Below are 26,951 nucleotides of genomic sequence, written 5' to 3'. Positions count from 1 at the left end.
AAACAGTTGAAAACTGTAGCAATTGAAAGGGAAAATTAATTTACCAAGTATCTCTCTTGGTGACACTGCTTCTGTCAAGTCTGCAGGACGGCCTAAGCCAACCTGATTCATTGCAGAAACTCGGAATTCATACTCTTGTTTCTCATCAAGGCTGGTGACAGTAAATTCAGTCAGGACAAGTTGTGCAGCTACATTGCACCTCTTCCAACCCTCATCTGGTTTAGCACTTGGTCCCTTAGTTCTCATTTCAACCACATATCCAATAATAGGAGCACCACCATCATATATTGGTTTAACCCATCCAAGTGTAATGGAAGTCTTTGTGCTGTCAACCACCTTCAACCCACTGGGAGGACCAGGAGGTTCTGAAAAGGAAAGAAACAAATTAGCAAATACATTTTAAGAAACATTATGTTTAGTTTTGAAACATATTAAAATAGATACGTACCTATTGGGTCTTTTGCAGCCACAGATCTTGATGGTATGCTTGGTTCTCCTAAGCCAACTTCATTTTCAGCTTTCACACGGAACTGATATTCATGACCAGGGATCAAATTAGTAACTTTCATACGTCTCTCTGGAATTGGAGTTTTGGTAACTGGCACCCATCTAATTGCTCGTTTCTCCTTCCTTTCTAGAATGTATCCTGTAATGGATTTGCCACCATCATTTTCAGGTGGAGTCCATATGACTGTCATTTCGTCCTTGCTAATCTTTGTGACCTCTGGAGGATCTGGTTGGCCAGGCTTATTAAATTGTGTATTGGCAACAATTGGCTTGCTCTCCATTGGTGGACCTGTGCCCATTTTGTTTTCAGCCCGCACCCTGAAGATATACTCATTTCCTTCCACAAGATGAGTGACATGAGCATAGTTAGTCATAACAGAAGCTGAATATGTAGACCATACCATTCTCTTGCTCTCACATTTTTCCAAAATGTAGTTTTGAATTTCACAGCCACCATCATCCTCAGGAGGATCCCATGTAACATTACATCTGTCACTTGAAATTCCAGTGATCTTCAAATCTCTGATGGGTCCTGGTTTATCAAGGACATTTACAGTGGCATAAGCTGTGAAGCTGCCAGCAGGGTTTGTTGCAGTAATTACATATTTCCCACTGTCACTTCGTCTGGATTTGGTCATAAGAAATTTAGAATATTCAGAAGCAGTTTCAATTTGAAGTCTAGGATTTTTGCTTATGTCAGCAACATCCTTGTCCTTTACCCATGTGACTTCAGGTTGAGGTTTTCCTCTGACAGCAGCTTCAATTCGTATAGAATCACCTGCCTTCACAACCAATAGACCAGTCAGCTTCAGGTCTAGAACTGGTTTCTGTAACTCTTCTTTAACTACGATTTCACCTGTCTTAACCCAGTTGCTTTCTCCTCCCTCATTCTTTGTCTGCACTCTAAACTGGTAAATTTGATTTTCAATACATCTATCAACCATGAAATGTGTCTCCTTGATGCTTCCTTTGTGAACTCTTTCCCATTCTTCAGCATCTTTGGGCTTCCTTTCTACATGGTAGGACAAGTTGAGACTACCACCATCATAACCTGGTTTTCTCCATTTAAGAAGAACAAATGTTTTTCCAGTATCAGCAATATGTAGATGTTCTGGATCACCTGGTTTCTCAACAGGATCAATAACCAGAATTGGTGTCTTGGTCTCAGTAGTTGGGCCAGGACCAACCTTGTTTTGAGCACACACACGGAAGAAATATTCATGGTGTTCCAAAAGTGGGGCTTTAATCAGGCGTCTGGTAACATCTGAAGAGATCATTGACCATCCTCTTTGGCTAGGTTCACGACATTCCACAATATAGTTTGTAATCTCTGTGCCTCCATGATCTTCTGGATTTTCCCAGGACACTACACAAGATTCTCTGGTTACATACGATGTCTTCAAATTCTGACATGGTCCAGGCCTGTCAAGAATATTTACTACAACAGCTGCTTGGGCCTGACCACTGCTGTTTTTAGCAACAATTGAATATTTACCATGGTCTGCTCTGGTAGCTTCCTTTACTACTAACTCAACCAAAGGACATTCATTATTGATTTCAGTGCGCTTGTCACTCGTTAAAACTCTGGCATCCTTAGACCAAGTAATATCTGGATCTGGTCTGCCCTTTACACGAGCTGTAACTGCAATCGTCTGTCCCACCCTGAAAGTCATTGTGTCACGGCAAGTGACATCAAGGTTGATCTCTGGAGGTTGGAGGATGTCCTTTGCAATAACAGATTCTGGAAGTTCTCTTGGTTCTCCTTCTCCATAAACATTAGCAGCTCTAATACGGAATCTATATTCTGTGCCTTCAATGAGTCCTGGTACCCTAAACGCACACTGCTTTATCAGTTCATCTTTGTTAATTCTATCCCACTGAACACTGGTTGATTTCTGGCACTCAATAATATATCCCAAGACAGGACTTCCTCCATCTCTATTAGGCTTTGTCCAGACCAAATCTGCTGATTGTTTGCTCCAGTCTTTAAGTTTAGGATTGACTGGAGGCCCAGGTGGTGTAATAGGACGAGATGCTCTAACTGGGTCAGAGACTGGAGAAGGTTTACTAATACCAGCTATGTTTTCAGCAAAGATTCTAAATTCATATGTATTGCCCTCAAAAAGTCCATGAGCTCTGTATCTGAGATCCAGAACTGGTGTCTTGTTTACACGTATCCATTTTCCAGATAATTCTCTGCGCTCCACAATATAGCCACTGATTGGGCTACCACCATCTGATTTTGGCATGGTCCAACTGACTGTTACAGCATTTTCTGTAATGTCAGAAGCCACTGGCTTACCAGGTGGTGCTGGAGGATCAAACATGTGTTTAGCAACAGTTGGTTGAGAATCAAGTGGTTCACCAATACCAATCTTGTTTTCAGCACGGACACGCATAATATATTCACAGCCCTTCTGAAGACGCGGAATCTTAACTTTTGTGCTTGTACTTCCAGAACTCACTACTCCCCATGTTTCCTTCTTGGATTCTCTCTTTTCAACAATGTAATTCATTACTGGACTTCCACCATCATCCTTTGGAGGGCGCCAGTTTATAACCATGTGATCAGGTGTTATCTCAAGGATGTTAATGGGGCCAACTGGAGGACTGGGAACATCAAGGACAGTTAGATGCAAGGCAACTGTCTTACTGCCAGCAGGGTTAGCCACTGTGAGCAAATATTCACCAGTGTCTTTTCTTGTGCAATCTTTAATGTTAAGAACTGTTGACAAGTTATCGGTATCAATTGAGTAATTGCCTTCAGTTTTGATTTCACTGCCATCCATAACCCACTTAGCAGTAGGAATAGGGATGCCTCTTATTATTGCAGGAAGTTTCACTTTGCTTCCAGCCTTTACAATAAGCCCTTCAATGAGTTTCACATCAACTTCAATAGTTGGTGGCACTGCAAATAAAAACAAAAATTACATTAAGAATAATTAATATTAATTCTTAAACATTGGGAAATTACTAAAATGTTATAGACACACTTTATATTAAAAACACATTTCCAACTTCTTACCAAGTTTTTCTTGGCACAGGACTGGCAATGTTGTGTCAGGACGGCTAAGACCAACAGCATTCTCTGCTTTCACACGGAATCTATATGTTTTTCCTTCTTCGAGTCCAGTAACAAGACATTCAGGAATGCTGACAGTCTTAAATATAATCCAGTCCTTTGCTCCTTCTTCTTGGTACTCAACTAAAAATCCAGTGATATCACTGCCTCCAGTGCGATCAGGCCAGTTCCACACGAGGGAGACTTCAGTTTTATCAGCATCTACATGATGCAAGTTCTTTGGCGGACCAGGAGGGACTTGCAAAATAGAAAAGGATAAATTGTAATTAGTATTAAAAAAATATACATTACAAAGTATTTAAATGAGCAATTCTGGTAAATTAACTGAAAATAATACTCACATAATGGATTAATAGCCTTAATAGGTTTGGCAGTTTCAACAAATTCACTTCTTCCAAACTGGTTTTCAGCAGCAACACGGAAGAGATACTGATTGCCTTCCATCAAGTATTTAGCCATTATACTGAGCTTCTTAGACGAGGAGCACATTGGTATCCATTGAGCAGCTGCTACGTCTCGTTTCTCCACTACATAGTTAGAAACAACAGCTCCACCATTGTCCTCTGGCTCCTTCCAGGTAAGGTAGCATGAATCAGATCTAATTTCAGAGACATTTAAATGCCTTGGCGGACCAGGTTTATCTGAAGGGATGAAAAACAAAAACAGAAATTGAAAAATGCAACCTCAGAATAAATGACTAGTCCTTAATACCATATTTTTTCAGAGATAAAAAATAACAAACCTAATACTATCACATTGACTGCAACAGTCTTTGATCCAGCTTCATTTTCCACTGTCAGAGAAAATGATCCTCCATCAGGACGAACACAGTTGCGGATTTCAAGTTTGCTTCCCACAGGTGTCACCTCAATATCAGCTTTGTTGGGAACTTCTTTGTCATTTTTCTTCCATGTGACCTTGGGGAAAGGCATTCCCTTGATTCCAGCACTAAGTGTAATGGTGGTTCCTACCCTGGCTAGGTATTCACGGGCCATGTTAGCATCAAGCAACAGTTCAGGAGTTTCTAAAAAAAAAAAAAAAAAAATAATATACATACATATATATCTATATATATATATATATATATATATATATATATATATATATATATATATATATATCTATATCTATATATATATATATATATATATATATATATATATATATATATATATATATATATATATATATAATATTTTAAAAAAAAAAGTGTTTTACAAAAGCTGCTCATACATTAAATATGTTAAACATTAGCACCACAGATTACATATTATATTTACCAAGTCTATCCTTTGCTTGAACTGGTTCACGGATATAAGCTGGGTCAGATTCACCAGCTGCATTTACAGTCATAATCCTGAATCTGTAAATCTCGCCATCGGTGAGGTCTGTCACTTTAAATTTCGTGTCAGTACATGAATCAGGAGTGTGATTTGCCTTCTTCCACTCCTCTTCTCCAGGCTTTTGATACTCAATCAGATAGCCAAAGATCTTGCCCTTGCCATCGTGGCGGGGTGGGTGCCAGGAAAGATCTACTGAGTTCTTAGTTTTGTCTACAACTTCTGGGTTGACAGGTGGACCTGGTTTAACTGTAATCAAAAAAGCATTTTATTGAACAAAAACAGAATTTGATATTAGTATGAAACTAAAGCATCAGTTAATCTTTTTTAACATACCAATTGGATCTTTAGCAAAGACAGGTTTGGATGGAGGACTCGGATCACCAATACCAACTTCATTCTCTGCCATAACTCGGAATTCATATTCACAGCCCTCCAGGAGGTCATTCACTCTGTACTGTGTATCTGGATAAATAAGTTCCCTTGAAGCACGAGCCCAACGAGTAGACATAGTCTCTTTCTTTTCAATATGATAGTTGGTAATGGGCTTTCCACCATCACGTGGCCTGTTCCATGACACCAGTGCAGAATCTTTCTTTACTTCCTTAACAACTGGCTGTTCAGGTGCCTCAGGAACTCCTGTTAGAAAAAAAAATGTATTTGAATGAATAGAAGTAGGAATTTATAAGTACTATATATATATCATGAAATATATATATATATATATATATATATATATATTATATATATATATATATATATATATATATATATATTACTGCTACGTACTGAAGCGATCCTTAGCCCTCATTTCCTCAGAGTCCAGTGGGTCACTGATGCCATATGCATTTTCAGCACAGATCCTCATGATATATTCTCTTCCTTCTATTAGTTTAGGCACTTTACATGTTGTCTTTGTAGATGCAGAAGTGACAGGAATCCAAAGATCCCTGTTTGAATCTCTCTTCTCAATAATATAGTTTGTAATTTCACTGCCACCATTATCAAGTGGAGGATTCCATGAAATAACCATATGATCTCTATGAACTTCTTCAAAGGTGACAGGGCCCTCTGGAGGCTGAGGACGATCTTTATTAAAAAGAAAAAGAAAAAAAAAAGGAATGTTACTGACTTTAATGAATTTCTACAACAATATATTTAAAAAATATCTAAATGATAATGTTACTTAAAACTCACCAACAACAATTACGTTGCAAATGCCTTTACGTGACCCAGTACTGTTTTCTACAAGTACACAGTATCGGCCACTGTGTTCCCGTTTACACTTCATTATACCAAGACAGAGTGTAGTAGGAGTGGTATTTATCTTTATGTGGTCATCTGCTTTAACCTCAGTGTCATCCTTTGACCAAATAACTTTTGGTGCCGGCTTTCCAGTGTAGCGCCCGGGAAGGCTGAAGGATTCGCCAACACGTATTATAAACTTGTCACGGAAGTCAAGCTCTATAGTTGGTGGTGCTGAAAAATAAACATAAAATAAGTAAATACTGTTATCATGCTCTTTGACTAACACTTAAAAAACACTTGATGAATTGAACTCTTACCAAGTTGATCCTTGCATGTGATTGGTTTGGTGCAGAATGAAGGCTTGCCTTGGCCAATGATGTTTACGGCACTTACACGATATTCAAACGTGTCACCTTCTTTCAGTCCTTCAAGGGTATATTTCCTGTCCATCAGCTTTTCCTTTGTGACTCTGTTGAACTTGTCTTTGCCAATAAGACGGCTCTCAAGAACATACATGGTAATGTCAGACCCACCATTATACTTTGGTGGCCTCCAAGTGAAGCTAACTGAGTCCTTGGTGACAGCTGTAACTTCAAGATCTTCAGGTCGCTCAGGTACAGCTAGAAAGAACAATTAATTCAATTGTAATGTCTATGAATAATCATCAGTGTTACATTTCTATATTTTTTCTTTTTTTCTCACTTTTGGACAAAATAGAATTACATAAGTTGATAAATTGCTTTCTTTTTAAAACGTTTTTTTTTTTTTTTTTTTTACAAGATATAAGTTTAGACTTAAAGACTACACAATGCTTAAATATAGCTTTAGCCACAAGGGCTTTTTTAGTCACCATACTTACAAATAGGTGCCTTGACCAGAAGTTCCTCTTGTGTCTCAACAAATGGTCCCACACCAATCACATTTTCAGCTGCAATTCGGAAGAAGTATGTTTTTCCTTCAATCAGGCCCTGGACAACTGCATTTTGCCTGGTAACTGTATATGACACTGCTGTCCAGCCTTTATGATCTGCTTCCCGCTTCTCAATAATATAGCTGGAAACTGCAGATCCACCATCATCATCAGGATAATACCAAGTTAAATTGCATGAGTCAGTGGTAAGGTTCTCACTTCGGAAGGGTTTGCCAACTGGGCCGGGAACATCTATAATTTAAATGAAAATAATGTGTTTTTCATTTTCTTAGTCATTTTCTTAGTATTTTTTTTTTTTTTTTACAGAAAACAATAAATATACAAATAAATTCCAGTTCTTACCTAACACATCAACAACAATGGTCTTCTTTCTTTCACCTCCTTCATTCTTGGCAGATAGAGTGTATATGCCTTGGTGTTTTCTCTGGCATCTCTTAATTACAAGAGCAGAGCTAATTGATGTGGTTTCAACAGCAGCTTCTTCTGGCAAAGCACCATCCTCTCTGGTCCATGTGATCTGGGGAGCTGGCTTCCCTGACACATAGGCCAGTATGCGGATTACACCACCAGCATGAACAACAATCCTCTCCTTTACACTGGCATCCAAGTTCACCTCAGGAACAACTAAAAGCACAAGACAAACATACATTTATGACATTCGACACAGACATGGGAAAAGGCTGCGGGTAAATAATTGCACAATTTCGTGTCACATACTTGTTCTGTCTTTAACTTCAATTACATCAGAAACATCTCCTGGCTCTCCAACTCCTGCTGCATTCACTGCTCGTACTCTAAACCTGTACAGAGATTTTTCTTTGAGCCCTGGTACTACAAACTTGGTTCCTCTAACTTCTTTATCTTTGGCCTAAAATGGAAAACAAAACAATCACAATTATTTACATGTACTGTAAGTTCACAATTGATCTGGTATACAAATTCAAAAGAGCAGGGATAATGTTTGACACTTACTTTTTCCCATTCTTCCTTTCCTTCCTCTTTATATTCAACAAAGTATCCAATAATCTTAGATCCACCATCCTTTTGTGGTGGGACCCATTGCAATTCTACTGTTGACTTGGTATAATCAATCACTTTGGGAATTGGAGGTCCAGGCGGAGCTAAACAAAAAAAAAGTAGATATTTTTTTCAAATGTGATGTTAAATACTATGACAATACTAATGTATCAAAATAACTGCCCCACCCCCCCCCCCCCCCCCCCCCCAAAAAAAATACAAAAACAAAACAAACAAAAAAAAAAACAACTTACAAATAGGATCTCTGGCAAAGGCTGGATCTGAGGGCAAACTTGTAGGACCAGTACCAGCAGCATTAATTGGTGTGACTCGAAATTGATATTCTGATCCTTCAATTAGACCAGTTACAACATGAGATACACCAAGAGGCATAACCTTGATAGGGTCACGATTGACTCTGTTCCATCTCTTTCCAGTGGTCTCCTTGCGTTCCAGCCAATAGCCAGTAACTGGGGAGCCACCATCATATTCTGGTTCCTCCCAGCTTACAGTCATAGAGTCAAGGGTCACACTGCTAACAGTTGGTTTCTCACATTGACCAGGAACAGCTGTGTAGAACAAATATATTCTCAGTTAAGTATCAACAATATTTCATATCACTGTTAAATGGAAAATATTACATGTGTACTGTATATACTTACTGAAAAGATTTCTGGCTTTTTCGGGTTCACTATCAAGAGGATCCCCAATGCCATATTTGTTTTGGGCCATGATGCGGAACACATAATCATGATCTTCCAATAGCTTTGGTACAGTGTATAAGCACTCTGTAGCTTCATTTGTAATATGCACCCAGGTTTTTCTATTTGCCTCACGTTTCTCAATCACATAGTTTTTAATCTTTGAACCACCATCATCTTTTGGAGGGAGCCAGGCTAGAGTCATCTTTTCAGCAGTAATTTCTTCAAACCTAATTGGTCCAACTGGTGGACCAGGACGCCCTAATAGAAGAAGATAATAAGATGCAATGTATAAGAGATTTGCAGAGAATGTTGTTAAAATAAATAAATAATACATAAACAAGTGAAATTTATTACACACACACACACACACACACACACGTGCATATATTTACCAAGAACATTAAGTCTCATTTGTTTTACGGCAGTCCCAAGGTTATTGGTTGCTGTTATTGTATACAGAGCAGTATCCTTCCTGTTGGACTGCTGGATTAGCAATGTGCAACTTTCTTCGCTCACAATTTTGTTGATATGCTCATCATACTGCACTTCAGTCTTGTCATCAGCCTTGTGGGGTGGAGCTTTGTGCCAGGTTATTGTTGGGAATGGACATCCCTTAATCTTGGCAACTATTTTAATATCTGTTCCTTGCTCAGCTTCCATAAATTCTTTAAGATCAATTTCTGGTGCACCTAAATTGAAAAGTAAAAATACAGTAATCAATTATGCTTTCAAGTACATGTTACTATCAGAAACCATAATCATTATATATCGATATAGTATCTATATTTTAGATTTTGTACTTACATGTCTGATCTTTAACTATGACAGGCCCAACTGTAGAAGATGGTCTGCTCGTACCAGCCTCGTTTACAGCCTTAACACGGAATTCATATTCTCCGCCTTCTTTAAGGTCTTCAACTTTGAAAGTGGTTTCTTCAACATCACGTCTGTTACACTGTTTCCAGGTCTCCTTCTCTTGTCCAGTCGAATCCCAACTGAGACGTTCCACAATGTAGTGTGTAACAGGTGCACCTCCATCATTCTTTGGTGATTTCCATGTCAGAGTGACAGTATTTTTAGTTATAAGATTAATCTTGAGTCTTGTTGGAGGTTCGGGAGGATCTGAAAAAATAAATACAAAAATAAGGCATCCAGCCATAATGTATGGTGCAAATATGAATACACATACTTAAAAAAAAAAAAAAAACACTTACGAATTGGATCCCTAGCCCTGGTCCTCTGAACAGTTGTTACAGGTGGACCTGTGCCAAAACGATTTTCTGCACGGACACGGAAGAAGTACTCTTGACCTTCAATAAGATCAGGCACAATGAAGTAATTGCATCCACATGATGCATTTACTTTAGTCCAGGCCTTTCCTTCAACTGTTTTCTTTTCAATGAAGTAGCTCTTAATTCTGTCTCCACCATCATTATCGGGATGCTTCCATGTAAGTCGGCATGTGCTCCTGGTGATATCGCTTACTTTAAGATCTTTAGGTGGTCCTGGTGCATCTGTAAACACAGAGCTTTCTAGTTTAGTAATCCTTGTAAAAAGAAGCATGGTTTAGATTAAATATCAATGGTAAATTGCAGTCTTACCAAGGACACTGACTCTGACGTTCACTATCTTTTGTCCAGCCTTATTTTTGGCAGTGATAATGTACCTGCCAGAGTGGCTTTGTTTCGCCTCGGGAATGGTCACTGTTGATGTGTTATTAGTACCTTCAATCTGAAAAAGAAAGGTTTAAAATATATTGCTATATAGTTTACTCTAAGATTCAATCTATAAAAACATGTCTGTTCCAGTTGATTAACTGAAGTTAAGAAACTGTGTTCTATGTGAGTTACTTGATTGATATAATACCTGTGCATCTGCAGGGACATTTTGAACACCACCCTGGAACAGAAAAAAAAAAAGATTTGATCCATGAATAACTTCCCACATTTCGGTATGTTTAACATACCTCTGTCAAAGGAAAGTGTGTTTGAAAACAAACAGTGAAGGTACTTAAATGCTTTTAATGCCATGGCAACTACACGCATTTATTTCTAATAATAAATAATAATCTTTATATAGCACCTTTCATAGTGGACCACCATCACAAAGTGATTTACAAGATACGAGACTACGGAATGTGAACTATGCATCAGTTGCAGAGTCACTTACAACAACGTCTCACCTGATAGACAGAGCACAAGGAGGTTAAGTGACTTGCTCAGGGCCACACAATGAGTCTGTGGCTCAGCTGGGATTTGAACCGGGGACCTCCTGGTTACAAGCCCATTTCTTTCATGTTATGTTAATTTTTTGTAAAGTGTTGAATTATATCTATACATACATACATACATACATACATACATACATACATACATACATACATACATACATACACACACACACACACATATATATATATATATATATATATATATATATATATATATATATATATATATATATATATATATATATAATTTTACTTTATGTCCTTTATCGCCTCTCCTTCAAACTCCCAAGTCACTGTAGGCACAGGACGTCCTTTGATAATAGCAGGAATTTTAATAGTTGAACCTGCACGGCAGGACAGCAGATCTTGTGCAATAATATCAAGAATGATGTCTGGCTCCTCTGTAAGTGTGAAAGAAGTGTTAGATTGCGTTAGCTTAATGAATAAAGTGCTGGTTGCTGGTTGCTAGATGCATGACACAAAAACAGTAGAGATCAAATGACTGTTACCTTGTATCTCCTTTACAGCTATTTCAGTAGTCATAGGACTTGGATCAGATTTGCCTGCAGCATTGACTGCAACAATTCTGAACCTGTACTTCCTAAGCTCTTGCAGATTTGGTACAGTGATTTCACAGGTAGGATGCAACTTGTCTGGTTCATTCACCCTTGTCCAATCAAGACTACCTTCCTCTTGATATTCAACAATGTAGCCTTTAATTGGACTACCACCGTCCTTTTCTGGTGCCTTCCATTTAAGAGAGACACTAGACTTGGTTTTGTCAGCAACTTCAGGGCACGATGGAGCTCCAGGGGCATCTGACAATTGTAAAGAATGACTTCAATATTAAACACATTTGAATTCTTCCTACTAATGCTAATTATGAATAGGTAGTTATTTGCAATGAATGGTAATTCTAAATGTAACAACCTATTTCTGCTTCTTATCCATGATGATTAGGAATGTGATTTTGTTGCGGTAAAATATGTAAAAATCACGACAGTCACAGCTAAAAATAAACAATTTCATGGAATGGTCACGGCTACAAAAATTTTAACTTAAAAAAATATTTATTCATGTGATATACTGCAATATTTTTGTATTTGTGCAAAGTAAACATATATATTTTTTTATGTATTTAACATGTAATGTGTTTTCTTTTAACACACACACTTCCAATCAAAAGTAAACATAGATTATAATTAACAGTACCTTTTAAAAAACAACCGTAACAGGAATATGCTTACCAGGAATATGCTTAATTTTAACATGCATACCTGTCTGATGTAAAAAATAAAATAATATGAACACTGAAATTTAGTTTTCTTTTTTTTAAATCAGTGTTCTGGTTTGAGAGTTTTACACTATCCTTTTGTTGATGTCTATTTAAGCACATCTGTGGCCTTGGTAATACAAGGTGGACATTAAAAGATTAGAAGGATAGTTCTTTATTTACACTGTTGACAGGTTAAGAACCGCAGGGAAACCACTGCAAGAGTTGCAAATCAGGGTTCATGCTTCTCCAGAACTGTAAACCATCCTCCCTTTAGGTTTTACATTATCAAATGTATGCAGAGGTATATTTTCTGCACAAAAGGCTTCAGTTAAGTTTGCTTCTCCTTAAAACTGCTCTCCCCACTTTCATGAAAGTGGTTGGGATATTGCTCTGCTAGTTACTTAGAACTTAATTTCGCCACTTTCATTAGTTAGTTAGTTTCGATAATTCTGTTTTCACCTATATCTGACGTTTGCTAACCGCTCTAAATTTGCACTGAAACTATTACTGTAGGTACATTCAGCTCGTTCTATGTACCCAGCTAAACACTGTGCTTTTCTCGGGTTTGTTCATTTTTTTATTATTATTACATTTTTATTATTAGTCATGTCAATGTATTTACTAAGTTTTATGCTCATAAATGTTTCCAGAACCCCCAAACTGTATAGTAACACATTTAGCTAAATTATACTTACAGATAGGATCAGCAGCTAAGACAGGATCAGATGGTCCGCTTGGAGGTCCAATACCGGCAGCATTACTAGCCATAACCTTGAACTGGTACTCAACTCCTTCAATGAGATGGAGAACATTGAACTCAAGTCCTTTAACTGCAGGTTTGGTGACAGGTGCCCTATTTACACGGGCCCAGTAAACTCCACCTATTTCTCTCTTCTCAAGCCAGTATCCTGTAATTGTGGCTCCACCGTTGTCCAAAGGAGGCTCCCAAGTCACAAGCATTGAAGTTCTTGTGTGATCAATAACCTTTGGTTTGCCTGGAGGTCCAGGAAGGCCGTAAGGATCCTTGATGACCACTTTGTCTGAATTGCAGTCATCACTGATTCCAAACTTGTTTTGAGCTCTAACCCTGAACTGGTAGTCACCATTTGTTGTTAAGTTCCACACCTTAAAGAAAAATACACATTATAATTAGCATTTGCAGTTGTAATAGTAGTAGCAGAAGTAGTAGTAAATCACATTTAATTTTTAAGTAATAATTTGAAATGTTACCCCATATCTCCTGTCAATGATGCAGCTTGTTATTTCCTCCCATTCAGACTTCTTCTTACTTGCATCTCTCTTATCCACAATATAGTTAGTAATCTCACTGCCACCATTGTCCTCTGGGGCATCCCAGGTAAGATAACATGATTCAGCCTTGATGTCAGAAACCATGAGGTTTCGTGGTGGTGAAGGGACGTCTACAGAGAAACATAAAAGGAGTTTAATGCCTTTATAGCTAAAATTTACCAGCAAAGTCAGAAACTCAAACCAATTGCAAAAATGTTTGCTGTTGAATCTTCTTACCTAGAACTTCTACTTTAACTGCCCGACTTGCTGATCCAAGGCGGTTTGACGCAGTAATGTTGTAAAGGCCCTTGTCTTGTCTAACAGTTTCAGGAATGCTGAGTTTGGTATTCGCTTTGGTTCTTGATAACTCCTCTGTATCAATCTTGAGTGTTTCTGTTGATTTAGCTATAACAACTTCATTCTTGGACCACTCAATCTTAGGCATTGGGAGACCTATGACTTCAGCAGGGATTTCAATAGGCTCTCCTTTCTTCACAGTAATTAAGTCAGCCTTGAAGTGCTTAAGCAAATGCACGGTTGGAGAAACTAAAAACAACAACAACATGTATGTTAGATACAAATACTAGTTCAGTTATTCCATTATTGTCTTGAACAAATGTATATATAAAAAAGAACAAACCTTCATCATCTTGAATTACTACATTCAGTGGAATTGAAGGTTCACTTTCTCCTATCTCGTTAACTGCTTTCACACGGAATTCATACATGTTCAGTTCCACAAGGTTATCAATTAAATAGGTTAAATCTCTGCAAATCTGATGATTGACAACATCAAATTCAGTCATGTCATGTCGTTTTTTCTCAATAATGTAACCCCTAATTGGACTTCCACCATCACTGCGTGGAGGTTTCCAGGCAAGCGTGATAGAATTCTTTGTCCTCTCGGTGTAGTGGAATTTCTCAGGTGATGTTGGTGGACCTATAACAATATTTAAAAAATAAATAAATATATATATATATATATATATATATATATATATATATATATATATATATATATATATATATATATATTTATTTTTTTTTACATGAAAATTACCTTTAAAACATGTTAATGCAATTTAACAAGATTGGTATTATTGTGTTACCTTGTGGATCAACTGCAGCTATAGGTCCAAGGTCAACTGGAGGACCACAGCCATACTTGTTCTTGGCAACAATGCGGAACATATACTCTTGTCCTTCAAGCAAACCCACGATATCACACTTAGATGACGTTGTTTCTATAGGTTGTCTCCATGTATGCATTTTTGCATCCTTTCTTTCCACAACAAATCCAGTGACATCACTTCCACCATCATCCTCAGGATTTGACCAGTTCAACAAAATCATTTTTCTTGTAACAATAACAGGTTTCAAGTCACGTACAGGTCCAGGAACATCTAAAAAGAGAAACATAAACATATAATTATCAAATAAACAGATATGTAAATAATAATTATTGTAATTAATGAATACATCCTTTTACGTTACTTACCCATTACATCAACTCTTGTCCATGCAGCTTTTGTTCCACTTTTGTTTGTTGCAGTAATAATGTATTTCCCATGATCTTTCCGAAGACTACTCTTAATAGAAAACACACTTGAGGTTCCAACAGTTTCAATGACAGTACGTTCTGCTTCAATTTCTCCTTCATCTTTGGTCCACTTGATCTCTGGTGGCGGTCGTCCTGTCACTAAAGCAGGAAGCTTAAGAGTTTCACCAGCTTTAATCTGGATACCGTTTCTAACAGAGATGTCAAATTCAACCATAGGAGGCTCTGTAAATACAAACACATGCAATAAATGAGTTGCATAGTTATATTTTTATCAGACTAGTAGGAAAGTCTGATTTAATTTTGTGATTAGTTACCTTGAGGATCTCTGACAGTTACAGTCTCTGTTTGACCTGGGGCACCCTCTCCAGCTGCATTGACAGCTGTGACACGGACTCTGTAGTCACCACCTTCTCTGACCCCCCGCACTGTGAATTTACGCTCTTTCGCAAGTCTTTCTGTGCAGCGAGACCAATCATTAGTGCCTGCCAGCACCTTATCAACATGATATCCAAGGATATCACCACCTCCACTGTAAATTGGAGCTTCCCATTCCACTTCAATGGAAGATTCTGACGTATCAACCACTCTTGGTGATGGTGGACCAGGTGGCACTAAGGAAAATGAAAGAAAATTATTTTTGTCATAGACTATGTAAATTTCCAAAATAAATAAACAATAACCATTTGTTACCTTAAAATGTGGATCTGCATTACAGTGTACTTACAGATTGGGTCCTGGGCTGTCTTGGGATCTGATGGGATACTGAATTGTCCAGGTCCAGCTGCATTTTCTGCACACACTCTGAAGATATAGGTCAGTCCTTCCATTAGACCCTCTACCCTTGCCTCTAGTGAATTAAGAGGGTTCCTGTTACATCTAGCCCAGTGGGTACTATTAATTTCACGTTTTTCAACCCAGTAGCCTAAGATGGGACTGCCATTGTCCTTGGGTTCATTCCATGTAACAAGCATGGTATTACTGGTAATATCTTCAATTTCAGGCTTGTTGGGGGCCTCAGGTGGATCTAAAAAAAATGAAAATGTGGTATTAATCACAGAAAGAAAACCTTTACATCTAATGTAAAATAGAACTTTGAATGTTGTATTTTTTTTTTTTTTTTTTGGAAAATCAGTTACTTACTAAATTGATTCTTAGCAACAAGTGACTGTGTAAGGCATGGAGGTCCTGGGCCAAATTTATTTTCAGCTGTTACACGGAAGATATATTCCTTTCCTTCAATAAGTTTGGTCACAGTATATTTGCATTGTCGGAGGGTTGAAGTCACAGTAACCCAGCCAATTTCAGCCTTTGAGTTATCCTTCTTTTCCAAGATATAGTTTAGGATCTCACTGCCACCATCATCTAAAGGAGGCTCCCACTTGCAGATAACAGAGTTCTTTCTGACATCTTCAAATACAAAGTTGACAGGAGGTCCAGGAGTATCTACAAGACAAGTAATACAGCATAGTCTTAGTGCTCTTGGAATGTAAGCATGTTAAGAAAACAATAAAAGCAACACCAAAGTGAGACTGAAGCACCTTACCAAGCACATTAACTTTACAGGTAGCTGAGGCAACACCATGATCATTTTCCACTTTGATCGTAAATACTCCATGGTCAACCCTGATAGAATCACGAACCATAATACAGGACTCTCCTTTTTTACTGTTGTCAACTGTGAGACGTTCTGGCAGCGAAAGGTAGAATGGCTCTTCAACTTCGGGTTCACCTTTCTTCTTCCTAATCACTGGCTTATCTAGTCTCTTCTTTATTGATTCAGGTTTTATAACTTCATCATTTCTGAGCCATGTAATGGTTGGATAAGGCGATCCAGAAATGTTAGCATCAAGTCTAATTTCTAATCCTTTTTTAATGTTCAGGCCGGACTGCAGACTTCCACTGAGAGAAACCTTTGGTGGTTCTGTAATACAATAATATTGAAAATAAGAAAGTAATATAAAAAAAGAACTAGAAGGATTCTGATGGTATTAGAAGCATGATAATGAGATAGAACTTACCAACAGGATCTGAAGCTTTAACTGGTGGTGAGCTACGAGAAGGATCACTGACACCAGCAACATTTTCTGCACGCACACGGAACTGGTATTCCTTGCCTTCTTCCAGACCTTTTACAGTGTAGGACAGAACAGGTACAAGGACGTCATTGCACCTTTCAAACTTTTCACCACCCATCACCATCTTCTCTAGAACATATCCCATGATCTTGCAGCCTCCATCATACATAGGTGGCTTCCATGTTAGGGTCACTGACTGTGAAGTTGGGTCATGGGTTTCAACATCAATTGGTGGATCTGGGCGTTCTACAGGAAAGAGCATACATTTACATTGTTTACAAATGACTGTTTTTTTTTTAAATGTCCTCTGTTAACTGCACAAAGAAAAACACTTACGCTTTTGATCTTCTGCAATGACTGGATTACGCAACTCATTATAGTCTCCACCACCAATCTTGTTTACAGCTTTGACACGGAAGTAGTACTCTCCATTAAGTATCAGATCTTTCACAGGCCAGCTTAGCTTGTTTTCACCAGACATAACTGCCACGTAAGTTCTCCTGCCAGATTCTCTGCGTTCAAGCACATAATGTAAAATGGGGCTGCCACCATCGTTCTCTGGAGGTTCCCATGAAATCTTGCATGAGTTTTTGGTAACTTCACTTGCACTGATATCCTTGCACTGACCAGGCAGTCCTGTAATTAACAAAGGTGTAATCCGCTGTAAGTAAACATAGTTCAATTGATTTATCATGTTTAAAACAGTTCACTACTCTTCAATTTTGCAGTTTACCTATGACTTTAATGTTGATAGTTCCGGTTACTGATCCAAGCTTGTTCTCCAAGGTAATGGTGTACAAACCAGCATCGGCATGAAGACAACTGGTTACTTCAAGGAATGCAGCTGTATGATCAGACCTAATGCTTACTCTATCATCAGGTTTTAGTTCCTTGCCATCCTTGTGCCAAAACACAGTTGGAGTGGGAACTGCCCTGTAAGGGATTGGGAGACTCATTTTTTCACCCTCCACGACAACAATGTCCTGAGTTTGTACCTCAATAGTTGGATTGCCTGGTAAAATAAACATACAAATAAATAATTAAATAAATAAATACATTACAAAAACATTACATTTTGATGCAAAATGAATAAATCAGATTGAACAAAAGGGTGCTTACAGTCCGGGTCTTTGGCAAATACATTTTCTGAGATCTCGGAGGGATCACTGACACCAACAGCATTGACAGCTCTAACTCTGAAGATATACTCTTTGTCAGGAACGATGCCTTCATCTGCTTTGTACTTCAGATCTTTTACTGGCCGGGAGTTTACTCTCATCCATTTTTCAGTTCCTCCTTCACAGAGTTCAATGTGGTACCCAATGATAGGACTGCCACCATTCTTCTCTGGTGCTTTCCAGGCAATTGAAATGTTGCTTCTGTTGGCATCAGTGACATGCAACTCCTGAGGAGGAGATGGAGGACCTAAAAAAATATATTAATAAATAAATAAATAGATAGAGAGACAGAGAGAGAGAGAGAGAGGGGGGGGGGGGGGGGTAGGGGGAGCAATGGAATAAGAATGACAGCATATGTTTTCTTACTTGTTGGATCTTCAATTGTCAGAATTTCTGTGGGTTCAGAAGGGTGCCCAACGCCAGCTTCGTTTTCAGCACGGATTTGGAATTGTAGCTCTGTGCCTTCAATGACATCGATTACTCTGTACTGGCAGTCAGGTCCTGATGTCTTCCCTGCTTTGACCCAACGAGTTCCAAGTTTCTCTTTCTTTTCTATGACATATCTGTATTAAAAAAGGAATACAGTAAGATCCACATAAGTCAAACCTGCACTATTCGAATTTCCGTGTTCGAAATCGTGTTGGCCCCATCCCCAAGTCTAACATAGTTAGTAATATATATTAATTACACCATAAATGCTTGTTCTCTCATCATCACAGACATAGGAACATTTGTAACTGCTGGTTGAAATAAAATATCTCCATTTATTTCAAATTGAATTTCTGGTAAGTCAAACTGGTAAATTCAGATAAGCCAGACTACTGTATTTAGCTTGAGAAACTATGTGGTTTAAAGTTATCAGTAAACTAGAAATGACAAAATATAATAAATATTATATACGTACACAAACGTATAGTGTATATTTTGTACAATTAAAGTACCTCAGAATAGGTCTGCCACCATCATTCTTGGGAGCTTCCCATTTCAGATCAACATGTCTCTTTGTCACTTCCACCACTGTAAGCGCATAGGGAGGTCCAGGGGTAGCTAGTGAAAAAAAAATAAACACATTTATAATCAAGTAACAAGTATTTTATTCATTTATTGATAATAATAATAATAATAATAATAATAATAATAATAATAATAATAATAATAATAATACTTACTAAATGTATCTTTGGCAAGGACTGAGTCTTCCAGTACACAGTATTCACTCTGGCCAACAGCATTCTCTGCGGCAACACAGAATACATATAACGAGCCTTCTGAGAGTGGAGTAACTGTGTACTTGGTGTCCTTGATTGTGGTGTCAACTACCTGCCAGCCCTTGCGTCTGACATCTCTCTTCTCAACAATGTAATTTGTGATAGGAGAGCCACCATCCTTCTCTGGGGGTGCCCACTTCAGGTCAGCAGAGGTTTTTGTGATATTCACAACCTCAAGCCAGCGTGGAGGAGAGGGAGGGACTGTGAAATAAATAATAAAATTACATGTTTGCTTTGAATCTCGTCTTCCTTTTTATATCCACCAATTCGCAGTATTCACTCTTGCCGACAGCATTATCTGTGGCAGAATGGAATACATATAATAAGCCTAAAAATCCCTGTCATAATAATAAATAATAACTAAGTACTTACACAATCTCTCTTTGCAAAGTACAGGATCACTGGGTTCGCTAGGCTCACTTTCACCAGCAATGTTCACAGCTTTGACTCGGAACGAGTATTCCTGTTTCTCCATCAGTCCTTTAAGGAAGTGCTCAGTCATAGGAACTCCTTCAGCTACATGGACCCAGTCTTCTGTTCCACTCTTTAGCAGCTCAACAATATAAGACTCAATCTTGGCTCCTCCATCATGTTCTGGTTTGGTCCACTGTAAGAATACAGATGTCTTTGCAACATCTTTTACAAATGGCTTTCCAGGAGCCCATGGAGGATCTGTAAAGATAAAGGTATGTTTTCAATAGGAGTAAATTAAGTTCGCTTATTGCATTATTTACATTACATTGTGCTTGACCTAAGGTATCCAATACTGACAAGCGATTTCATAATATAGTTTGGTTTGTATAGTTTAAGCACTTACCAATAGGATCTTTAACTAAGATTTTGTCTGTTTCCAAGCTTGGTTTTCCTAGTCCAGCAAGGTTCTCAGCCAAGACACGGAATTTATACTTCTGCTTTGTGGGCAATCCTTTTACTCTGATAATTGGCAAAGATAAGAAATACATGTCATATAAAAATGTTCACAGCAAACAAATAAAATAGCTTTTGCTTGATTCAAATAATATATAGATCCCATTCCAAAATATTTTACCTGAATGTTGTGTCCTTGATAGGGAGCTTGTTACACCTAATCCATTTATCACTTTCTGGGTCAAGTCTCTCAACCCAGTATCCAGTGATAGGGCTGCCACCATCTTCATCTGGTTCATACCATGTCAACGTCAAAGAGTCTTTAGCAATATCAGAAGGCTCAAGGCGTGTTGGTGCGCCAGGTGTGTCTAACAAACAAATAAATAAATATATATATATATATATATATATATATATATATATATATATATATATATATATATATATATATATATATATATTATATTCACAGTGACTGTCGTAACTCTTTTATTTTTACAAAATGGTAAATATACACAAAATTAGAACTGTGGCTTGTTGCTAAGTATATAATTGACTTACCAAAGGAATATTTAGCAACAATTGGAGTATGCTGCTCAGGCAACCCAACGCCATACATGTTTTCAGCACTGACTCTGAAGACATACTCCTTAAGGGGAACCAATTTAAGGGCCTTATATGAGGTTTCCTTGATAGTTGAAGAGAGTTTATGCCACACTTCACTCTCAACAGGCTTCCTTTCAACTACGTAGTTTGTGACTCTAGAACCACCATCATCTCTGGGAGGGTTCCAAGTCAGGAAGCAGGACTCATTGGTGATATCAGTGACATCAAATGCAGCTGGAGGGCCAGGTTTATCTGTTCAAGTAATAAAAAGACAGCATTAATTGTATTTGCTCTAATAGTCAAAATTGTGTACAGTCACAGGCCCTGTGTTATTATAATGGACCACCTGCAAAAATAATGAATTACCTAGAATGTTAACTTCAACGGTTGCTGTTGCACGACCACTGGTGTTCACAGCTTCAATGATGAAGGTAGCACTGTCATCCCTCTTTGTGTTGGAGATTTCCAAAGTTGAGTGACCAGGTTTGGTCACAATTTGAATTCGGTCGTCAGATTTCAGAACAAGGTCAGCCTTTGTCCAAGTGATTTTGGGGTCTGGTTTGCCAGTCACAGAAGCTGGCAGTTCAATCTTGCTCCCTGCTTTAGCAGTTAGACCAGCAAGCAGTTTAACATCCAGAAATATTTCTGGGGCCTCTGATGAAACAAACAAAATATGTATATTACTAATCTAGCGTACCACATAAACAAAATAAAAGCTGAAAAAGTTTAGATTATATACCTTTGGGATCCACAGCTTGGATTTCATCTGTAGGTTTGCAAGGATTGCCAGCTCCTTGTCTATTCATAGCTTTTACCCGGTATGCATACCATTCTCCCTCTTTCAGACCAGTGACTTGAAACCTGTACATTTTTCAAAGAAAATAGGATTTTGCTTTGCAGTAAAACTTCAACTTCAACTTCAACTTCAACAATTTTGTATACAGATTAACACTTAAAAAAGAATACAACAACAGCAAAGGACTTACTTCATTTCTATAATTGGATCACTACAAGACTCCCACTTATCAGAGCCACGCTGGCATTTTTCAACAAGGTAGCCCTTGATTTTAGATCCGCCATCATATTTTGGTGGCTCCCATGAAAGAAAGATTCCACTAGCTGATTTATCTCTCCATTTAAGATTTTCAGGGGGATCAGGCACAGCTAGAATAAAAAAATGTGTTATTAATCTATAAATCAAATGCTTTTAATTGTTTAACTGAACACCATATAGTATATTATCTATGGTTCAGATGCTTGCATGGCTCAAAACTGAAATGATTTTAAATTATGTAAAGTAAAACACTTACAGGCTGGGGATGATACATTAACAGGTTCATCAAGGTTTGCAGGTTCCCCTGGACCACATTTGTTGCAAGCTGATACTCTAAACAGATATTCTTTGCCTTCAACAACATCTGTGACAGTAAACTCCTGGTCATGTACACCACTAATAACCTGAAAAGAATGATTAACATGTTAGACTATTAATATGTTAGAAATACTATTTTAGGCTTTACTTTTACAGTGTGATTTTTTTACCTTTATTTATTTATTTATTTATTTATTTACCTTGACCCAAGTCTTGCGATTTAGTTCACGTTTTTCAATGAGGTATCCAGTCAACGGACTACCACCATCATGTTCTGGTGCCTCCCACATCAAATGCACTCCACTCCTAGTTACTTCAGGTGCTTTAAATTCTCTTGGTGCACTTGGACATGCTAAAAAAGTGATGAGGAATTTGTCAATTCAAAACTTTTTATTTATTTATTTTTTTTAAATTAAAACATTCATTCTTAAAACTTAGACATGTATATTCAGTATTACATACCAATAACGTTCACATTGATTTCTCCTGAAACAGCTGTGACAGCATTTTCCAAATGCACAGTATAGATGCCCTTGTCTGGACGTACACTAGGGGTGATGACCAGTTCTGTAAAAGTTTTAGTAGTATCCATCTTCACACGGTCCCCACTTTCCAAGTCTTTGCTTTCGACTGACCACTTTGCAGTCCGGGGATAGCCAGTTATGGGAATGCTTTGCTTTCGACTGACCACTTTGCAGTTGGCCGGGGATAGCCAGTTATGGGAATGCGGATCTTGAGTGGTGCTGGAACAATCACTTCTAGGCCATCTTTAAATGCACTTAAGTCCAAACTAGGTGCAACTAAAAGTGATTTAAAAAAAAAAAAACAAAAAAAAACAAACAAACAGTAAACATTTGTTGAGAAACAATGTAAATGTAAACTTTGGAGATAACTGTATTTTTTAGCCTTTTTCCAAAATGTGTTTACCATGTGGATCATCTGCTGTCAGTGGTCCAAGTGTATCAGCTGGATCAGATAGACCAGCAGCATTCTCTGCAGAAACTCTATAAAGGTAGTTAACTCCATTTTTGAGGCCAGTAACCTGTGAAAAGTACATGAAACATTAATAAGCAAGACTAATACAAATCTTCACCATTTTGAATTGCCATACACATTATCCTTGCAGACAAAAGTGGAGGTGTTGAAGGTGGTGGATAATACACCCCCGTCCAAGAAAAATAAATATGCTGCTGCAAATTTCAACATTATGTCAATCATTCTGAAAACCCACGAGACAATAATTCATTCCTATCAGCAGCAAGCTGTGGGTGCAAGTCGTCAGCGTTTCCGATTTGATCAATACCCTGGTGTTGAGGACGCCTTGCTGTTGTGTTTTAAAAATGCCTGTGATCAGAATGGGACATGCAGATTTCAAATGTAGTTTATTTGCAATGTATACTTTTTAAGAGTTCACTTACAACTGTATTTTCAGTAAACTGCCCATCACTTTTAAATGTATAATAGATTTCACTGTACTGTAATTGAAATTTGATTTCAGTGTTACTGCAACTTCAATAAAAACTGATAGTATGCATTTGGCTGAGACTATAATAATAATAAGAATTAATAATAAGACATTTTGTTTTGCTGGTCCCATGGAATTCATATTAATAAGAGTTGACTGTAAATGAAACTTTGAAGTTAAAGTATTTACCTTATATGAAAGATCAGGGCAAAGTCTTGCATTGCATCTCAGCCATTTTTCTGTTCCTTCTTCACAGCGTTCAATAACGTAACCTGTAATCTGACTTCCTCCATCACTCAAAGGAGTCTCCCATGTAAGCTGAACTGATGACTTGGTCTGGTCAGCATAGTCAAAGTTAAGTGGTGGGCTTGGCTTGTCTAAAATGAAGAAAGATAACTTCATCAAATATATTCATAAAGACATGTATTCTGATCTTAATATAATTTCCATGTTACAAACTGTCATAAAAAAGGTCTAAGAATCAAACATTTCTAACCTGGCACTTGAAGTTGTAAAGTTATACTTTATGTAAATACTAACCAATTGGATCCATGATCTTTATAGGATTAGAAGCTAGACTTGGTTTGCTGATTCCAGCTTTGTTCTCAGCTTTTACACGGAAGATGTATTCTTTGTTCTCCACAACATCATTAATTGTTGCAATCAGGTCCTCTGGCTTTGTCACCATAGCCACGTCCCAGCTAACAGAAGTTCTGTCACGCAGTTCAATAATATAGGCTGTAATTTCAGATCCGCCATCAAATGCTGGAGGTTCCCATGTAACAGTAGCACTGAATTTGCTGACATTTCCAACCTTGACATTTAGTGGGGCATCAGGAACATCTGAAAGAGAAAAATAAATTGATTTTTTTTTTTTTGCATCAACAGTAAATATTAGGAAGTGTGTGTCATATATATATATATATATATATTACAATACTTACCAAACTTGTTCTTGGCTTGGACAGGTTCATCAGTTACCACAGAATCTCCAGTGCCCACTCTGTTTCTTGCACTGACACGGAAGTAATACTCAACATCCTTATGGAGTCCAGTCACTGTGAATTCAGGACAATCAGCATGATCAGTAGCCAGGGTCCAAGTCTTGCGTTTCACGTCACGCCTTTCAACAACATAGGCAATAATCTTGCTGCCACCATCGCTTTCAGGCTCTTCCCAAGCAAGACTTACTTCTCCATCAGTAGTTTCAACAACATGCAAGTTCTTAACAGGCCCAGGAACATCTAGAAAGAAGTTAAACAAAACAAATAGTATGTTACATGACTGTTTTCTTTTACTTATTTAAACTAATGTTAAAGTTAGACTAATTATATTTGCTTACCGATAACATCCAAATTAATGAATGCTTCTGCTTTTCCATGTTTGTTCTGAATAACAATTTTGTATCGTCCCTTATCAGATTTTTTAGGATGTGACAATCTATAGATAGACATATCTGCTGATGTGTCAGTGTTCTGTTTCGGCAAGCTGATGTCTCCAATGAGCCATTGTGCTTCTGCCCTTGGGTAAGCATCATAGGGGACAGTCATTGTGAATGGCTTTCCAGCATCCGTTACAAGGTTCTGGTCAGTGGTCTTGATTGTTGGTACAGCTACAAAATAAAAAATCAATTATTCTTAAATCTGTTCAAATGTGATACAGAAAATAATAATACTGAACTTTATAACATCAATTTCAATAATATGTCACACTTACCTGCCAGTTCAAGCTTAGCACTGGCATCTTTATCTTTGGCAATTACTCTGTATTGGCCTTGATCACGGGGCTTGATCTCACAGACCTGGAGTCTGTGTAGCTTGCCTTCGCTCATCATTTGGTATTTGTCACCTTGAACAATAATCATGTTGTTTCTAAGCCATTTCACTTCAACTCTATCTTTGTTTAGTTCAGCCTCAAAGATCACATCTGATCCAGGGGCCTCAAAGGCATCTTGAGGTGGTCTTACAATCTCAACTGGGGTTTCTGAAGAAAGCAAAGAAAATGAAGTTAATAGTCATGTTATACCCATGTGAATAAAATAAATACATAATAGTAATTTATATATATATATATATATATATATATATATATATATATATATATATATATATATATATATATATATATAACACACACACACACACACACACACACACACACACACACACACACACACACACACACACACTTACCTTCAACAAAAAGCCTTGCTCTGGTCCTTCTATCCTCCACACCACATGCATATTCACATTCATCATCTGGTCTACATTCTTTGATGTTGAGTTTGCAAAATTTGCCATCTTTCTCAAACTGGTATCTTTAAAAAAAAAAAATTAAAAAGTTAGGTTTAGCAATGTAATATTAATGTTAAAATTAAGACATAATTAATTTAAAAAATAAGAATAAACATACCTGGGACCTTCTCTGATTTCTCTTCCATTTCTGTACCATTTCACAGATGGCTTTTCTTTGGAGAGCTGACATGTTAAGACAGCATCTTCAAACTCAGTGACTGTCTGATCTTGCAACTGTCCAGTGAAATCGGTTGGTGCCTCTGTAATAATCATTTCAGCAACAGATGTGTCTGCTCCGGCAATGACAGTGTATTCACCTTCATCAGCTAATTCACAGTCTCTCACAATGAGTGTGTGTTTGTTCTTGTCTACTCTGTACATGATACGTTTGTCAAAGGTAATTTCCTTGTCATTCTTCATCCATTTCACAGTAATATTTGGACGATTAACTTTACAGGTGAAGCTGATAGTCTTTTTTTCCTGAGTTTCACAGTCTTCAAGGGGTTCAATAATCTTGATGTCCTCCTCTGTTGAAATTACATTGAAGTGTTAGTATACAATGCTGTAAAACTGTAATTCTATTGTATTATAAAACACAAATATTTAACAAATGATTTACAAAATTAACATTTTACATTTA

General features: G+C 37.6%; 1 protein-coding gene across 1 annotated transcript in view; it reads right to left on the bottom strand.

Moving 5' to 3' along the window:
* Window positions 1–26,951, bottom strand: part of ttn.1 (titin, tandem duplicate 1) — a 172,421-nt gene that overhangs the window by 55,322 nt on the left and 90,148 nt on the right. Inside the window, exons 130-188 of the mRNA XM_041263764.1 lie at window positions 26,430–26,838; window positions 26,210–26,334; window positions 25,734–26,000; window positions 25,360–25,629; window positions 24,962–25,261; window positions 24,558–24,860; window positions 24,207–24,394; window positions 23,480–23,594; window positions 23,237–23,352; window positions 23,015–23,189; window positions 22,753–22,904; window positions 22,491–22,638; window positions 22,167–22,344; window positions 21,920–22,041; window positions 21,547–21,834; window positions 21,136–21,432; window positions 20,756–20,942; window positions 20,525–20,640; window positions 20,080–20,379; window positions 19,609–19,908; window positions 19,381–19,486; window positions 18,806–19,002; window positions 18,381–18,686; window positions 17,995–18,273; window positions 17,598–17,897; window positions 17,205–17,507; window positions 16,730–17,107; window positions 16,327–16,629; window positions 15,911–16,210; window positions 15,501–15,797; window positions 15,124–15,408; window positions 14,735–15,028; window positions 14,266–14,565; window positions 13,863–14,171; window positions 13,566–13,756; window positions 13,031–13,460; window positions 11,569–11,877; window positions 11,313–11,460; window positions 10,696–10,795; window positions 10,431–10,560; window positions 10,044–10,343; window positions 9,634–9,951; window positions 9,222–9,518; window positions 8,788–9,087; window positions 8,380–8,694; window positions 8,081–8,229; window positions 7,826–7,976; window positions 7,451–7,732; window positions 7,037–7,339; window positions 6,495–6,797; window positions 6,127–6,408; window positions 5,719–6,018; window positions 5,266–5,568; window positions 4,870–5,178; window positions 4,332–4,613; window positions 3,931–4,230; window positions 3,533–3,826; window positions 449–3,415; window positions 45–365 (exon numbers count right to left, since the gene is read on the bottom strand). Coding sequence (XP_041119698.1) covers window positions 45–365; window positions 449–3,415; window positions 3,533–3,826; window positions 3,931–4,230; window positions 4,332–4,613; window positions 4,870–5,178; window positions 5,266–5,568; window positions 5,719–6,018; window positions 6,127–6,408; window positions 6,495–6,797; window positions 7,037–7,339; window positions 7,451–7,732; window positions 7,826–7,976; window positions 8,081–8,229; window positions 8,380–8,694; window positions 8,788–9,087; window positions 9,222–9,518; window positions 9,634–9,951; window positions 10,044–10,343; window positions 10,431–10,560; window positions 10,696–10,795; window positions 11,313–11,460; window positions 11,569–11,877; window positions 13,031–13,460; window positions 13,566–13,756; window positions 13,863–14,171; window positions 14,266–14,565; window positions 14,735–15,028; window positions 15,124–15,408; window positions 15,501–15,797; window positions 15,911–16,210; window positions 16,327–16,629; window positions 16,730–17,107; window positions 17,205–17,507; window positions 17,598–17,897; window positions 17,995–18,273; window positions 18,381–18,686; window positions 18,806–19,002; window positions 19,381–19,486; window positions 19,609–19,908; window positions 20,080–20,379; window positions 20,525–20,640; window positions 20,756–20,942; window positions 21,136–21,432; window positions 21,547–21,834; window positions 21,920–22,041; window positions 22,167–22,344; window positions 22,491–22,638; window positions 22,753–22,904; window positions 23,015–23,189; window positions 23,237–23,352; window positions 23,480–23,594; window positions 24,207–24,394; window positions 24,558–24,860; window positions 24,962–25,261; window positions 25,360–25,629; window positions 25,734–26,000; window positions 26,210–26,334; window positions 26,430–26,838 — 17,697 coding nt within the window. The remainder of the gene's footprint in view (window positions 1–44; window positions 366–448; window positions 3,416–3,532; window positions 3,827–3,930; window positions 4,231–4,331; window positions 4,614–4,869; window positions 5,179–5,265; window positions 5,569–5,718; window positions 6,019–6,126; window positions 6,409–6,494; window positions 6,798–7,036; window positions 7,340–7,450; window positions 7,733–7,825; window positions 7,977–8,080; window positions 8,230–8,379; window positions 8,695–8,787; window positions 9,088–9,221; window positions 9,519–9,633; window positions 9,952–10,043; window positions 10,344–10,430; window positions 10,561–10,695; window positions 10,796–11,312; window positions 11,461–11,568; window positions 11,878–13,030; window positions 13,461–13,565; window positions 13,757–13,862; window positions 14,172–14,265; window positions 14,566–14,734; window positions 15,029–15,123; window positions 15,409–15,500; window positions 15,798–15,910; window positions 16,211–16,326; window positions 16,630–16,729; window positions 17,108–17,204; window positions 17,508–17,597; window positions 17,898–17,994; window positions 18,274–18,380; window positions 18,687–18,805; window positions 19,003–19,380; window positions 19,487–19,608; window positions 19,909–20,079; window positions 20,380–20,524; window positions 20,641–20,755; window positions 20,943–21,135; window positions 21,433–21,546; window positions 21,835–21,919; window positions 22,042–22,166; window positions 22,345–22,490; window positions 22,639–22,752; window positions 22,905–23,014; window positions 23,190–23,236; window positions 23,353–23,479; window positions 23,595–24,206; window positions 24,395–24,557; window positions 24,861–24,961; window positions 25,262–25,359; window positions 25,630–25,733; window positions 26,001–26,209; window positions 26,335–26,429; window positions 26,839–26,951) is intronic.

The sequence above is a fragment of the Polyodon spathula genome, chromosome 11 (genome assembly GCF_017654505.1).
Source record: "Polyodon spathula isolate WHYD16114869_AA chromosome 11, ASM1765450v1, whole genome shotgun sequence".
In the NCBI taxonomy this organism is placed as follows: Eukaryota; Metazoa; Chordata; class Actinopteri; order Acipenseriformes; family Polyodontidae; genus Polyodon; species Polyodon spathula.
The sequence above is the reverse complement of the archived record's forward strand: the minus strand, read 5'-3'. Positions and strand labels throughout refer to the sequence as shown.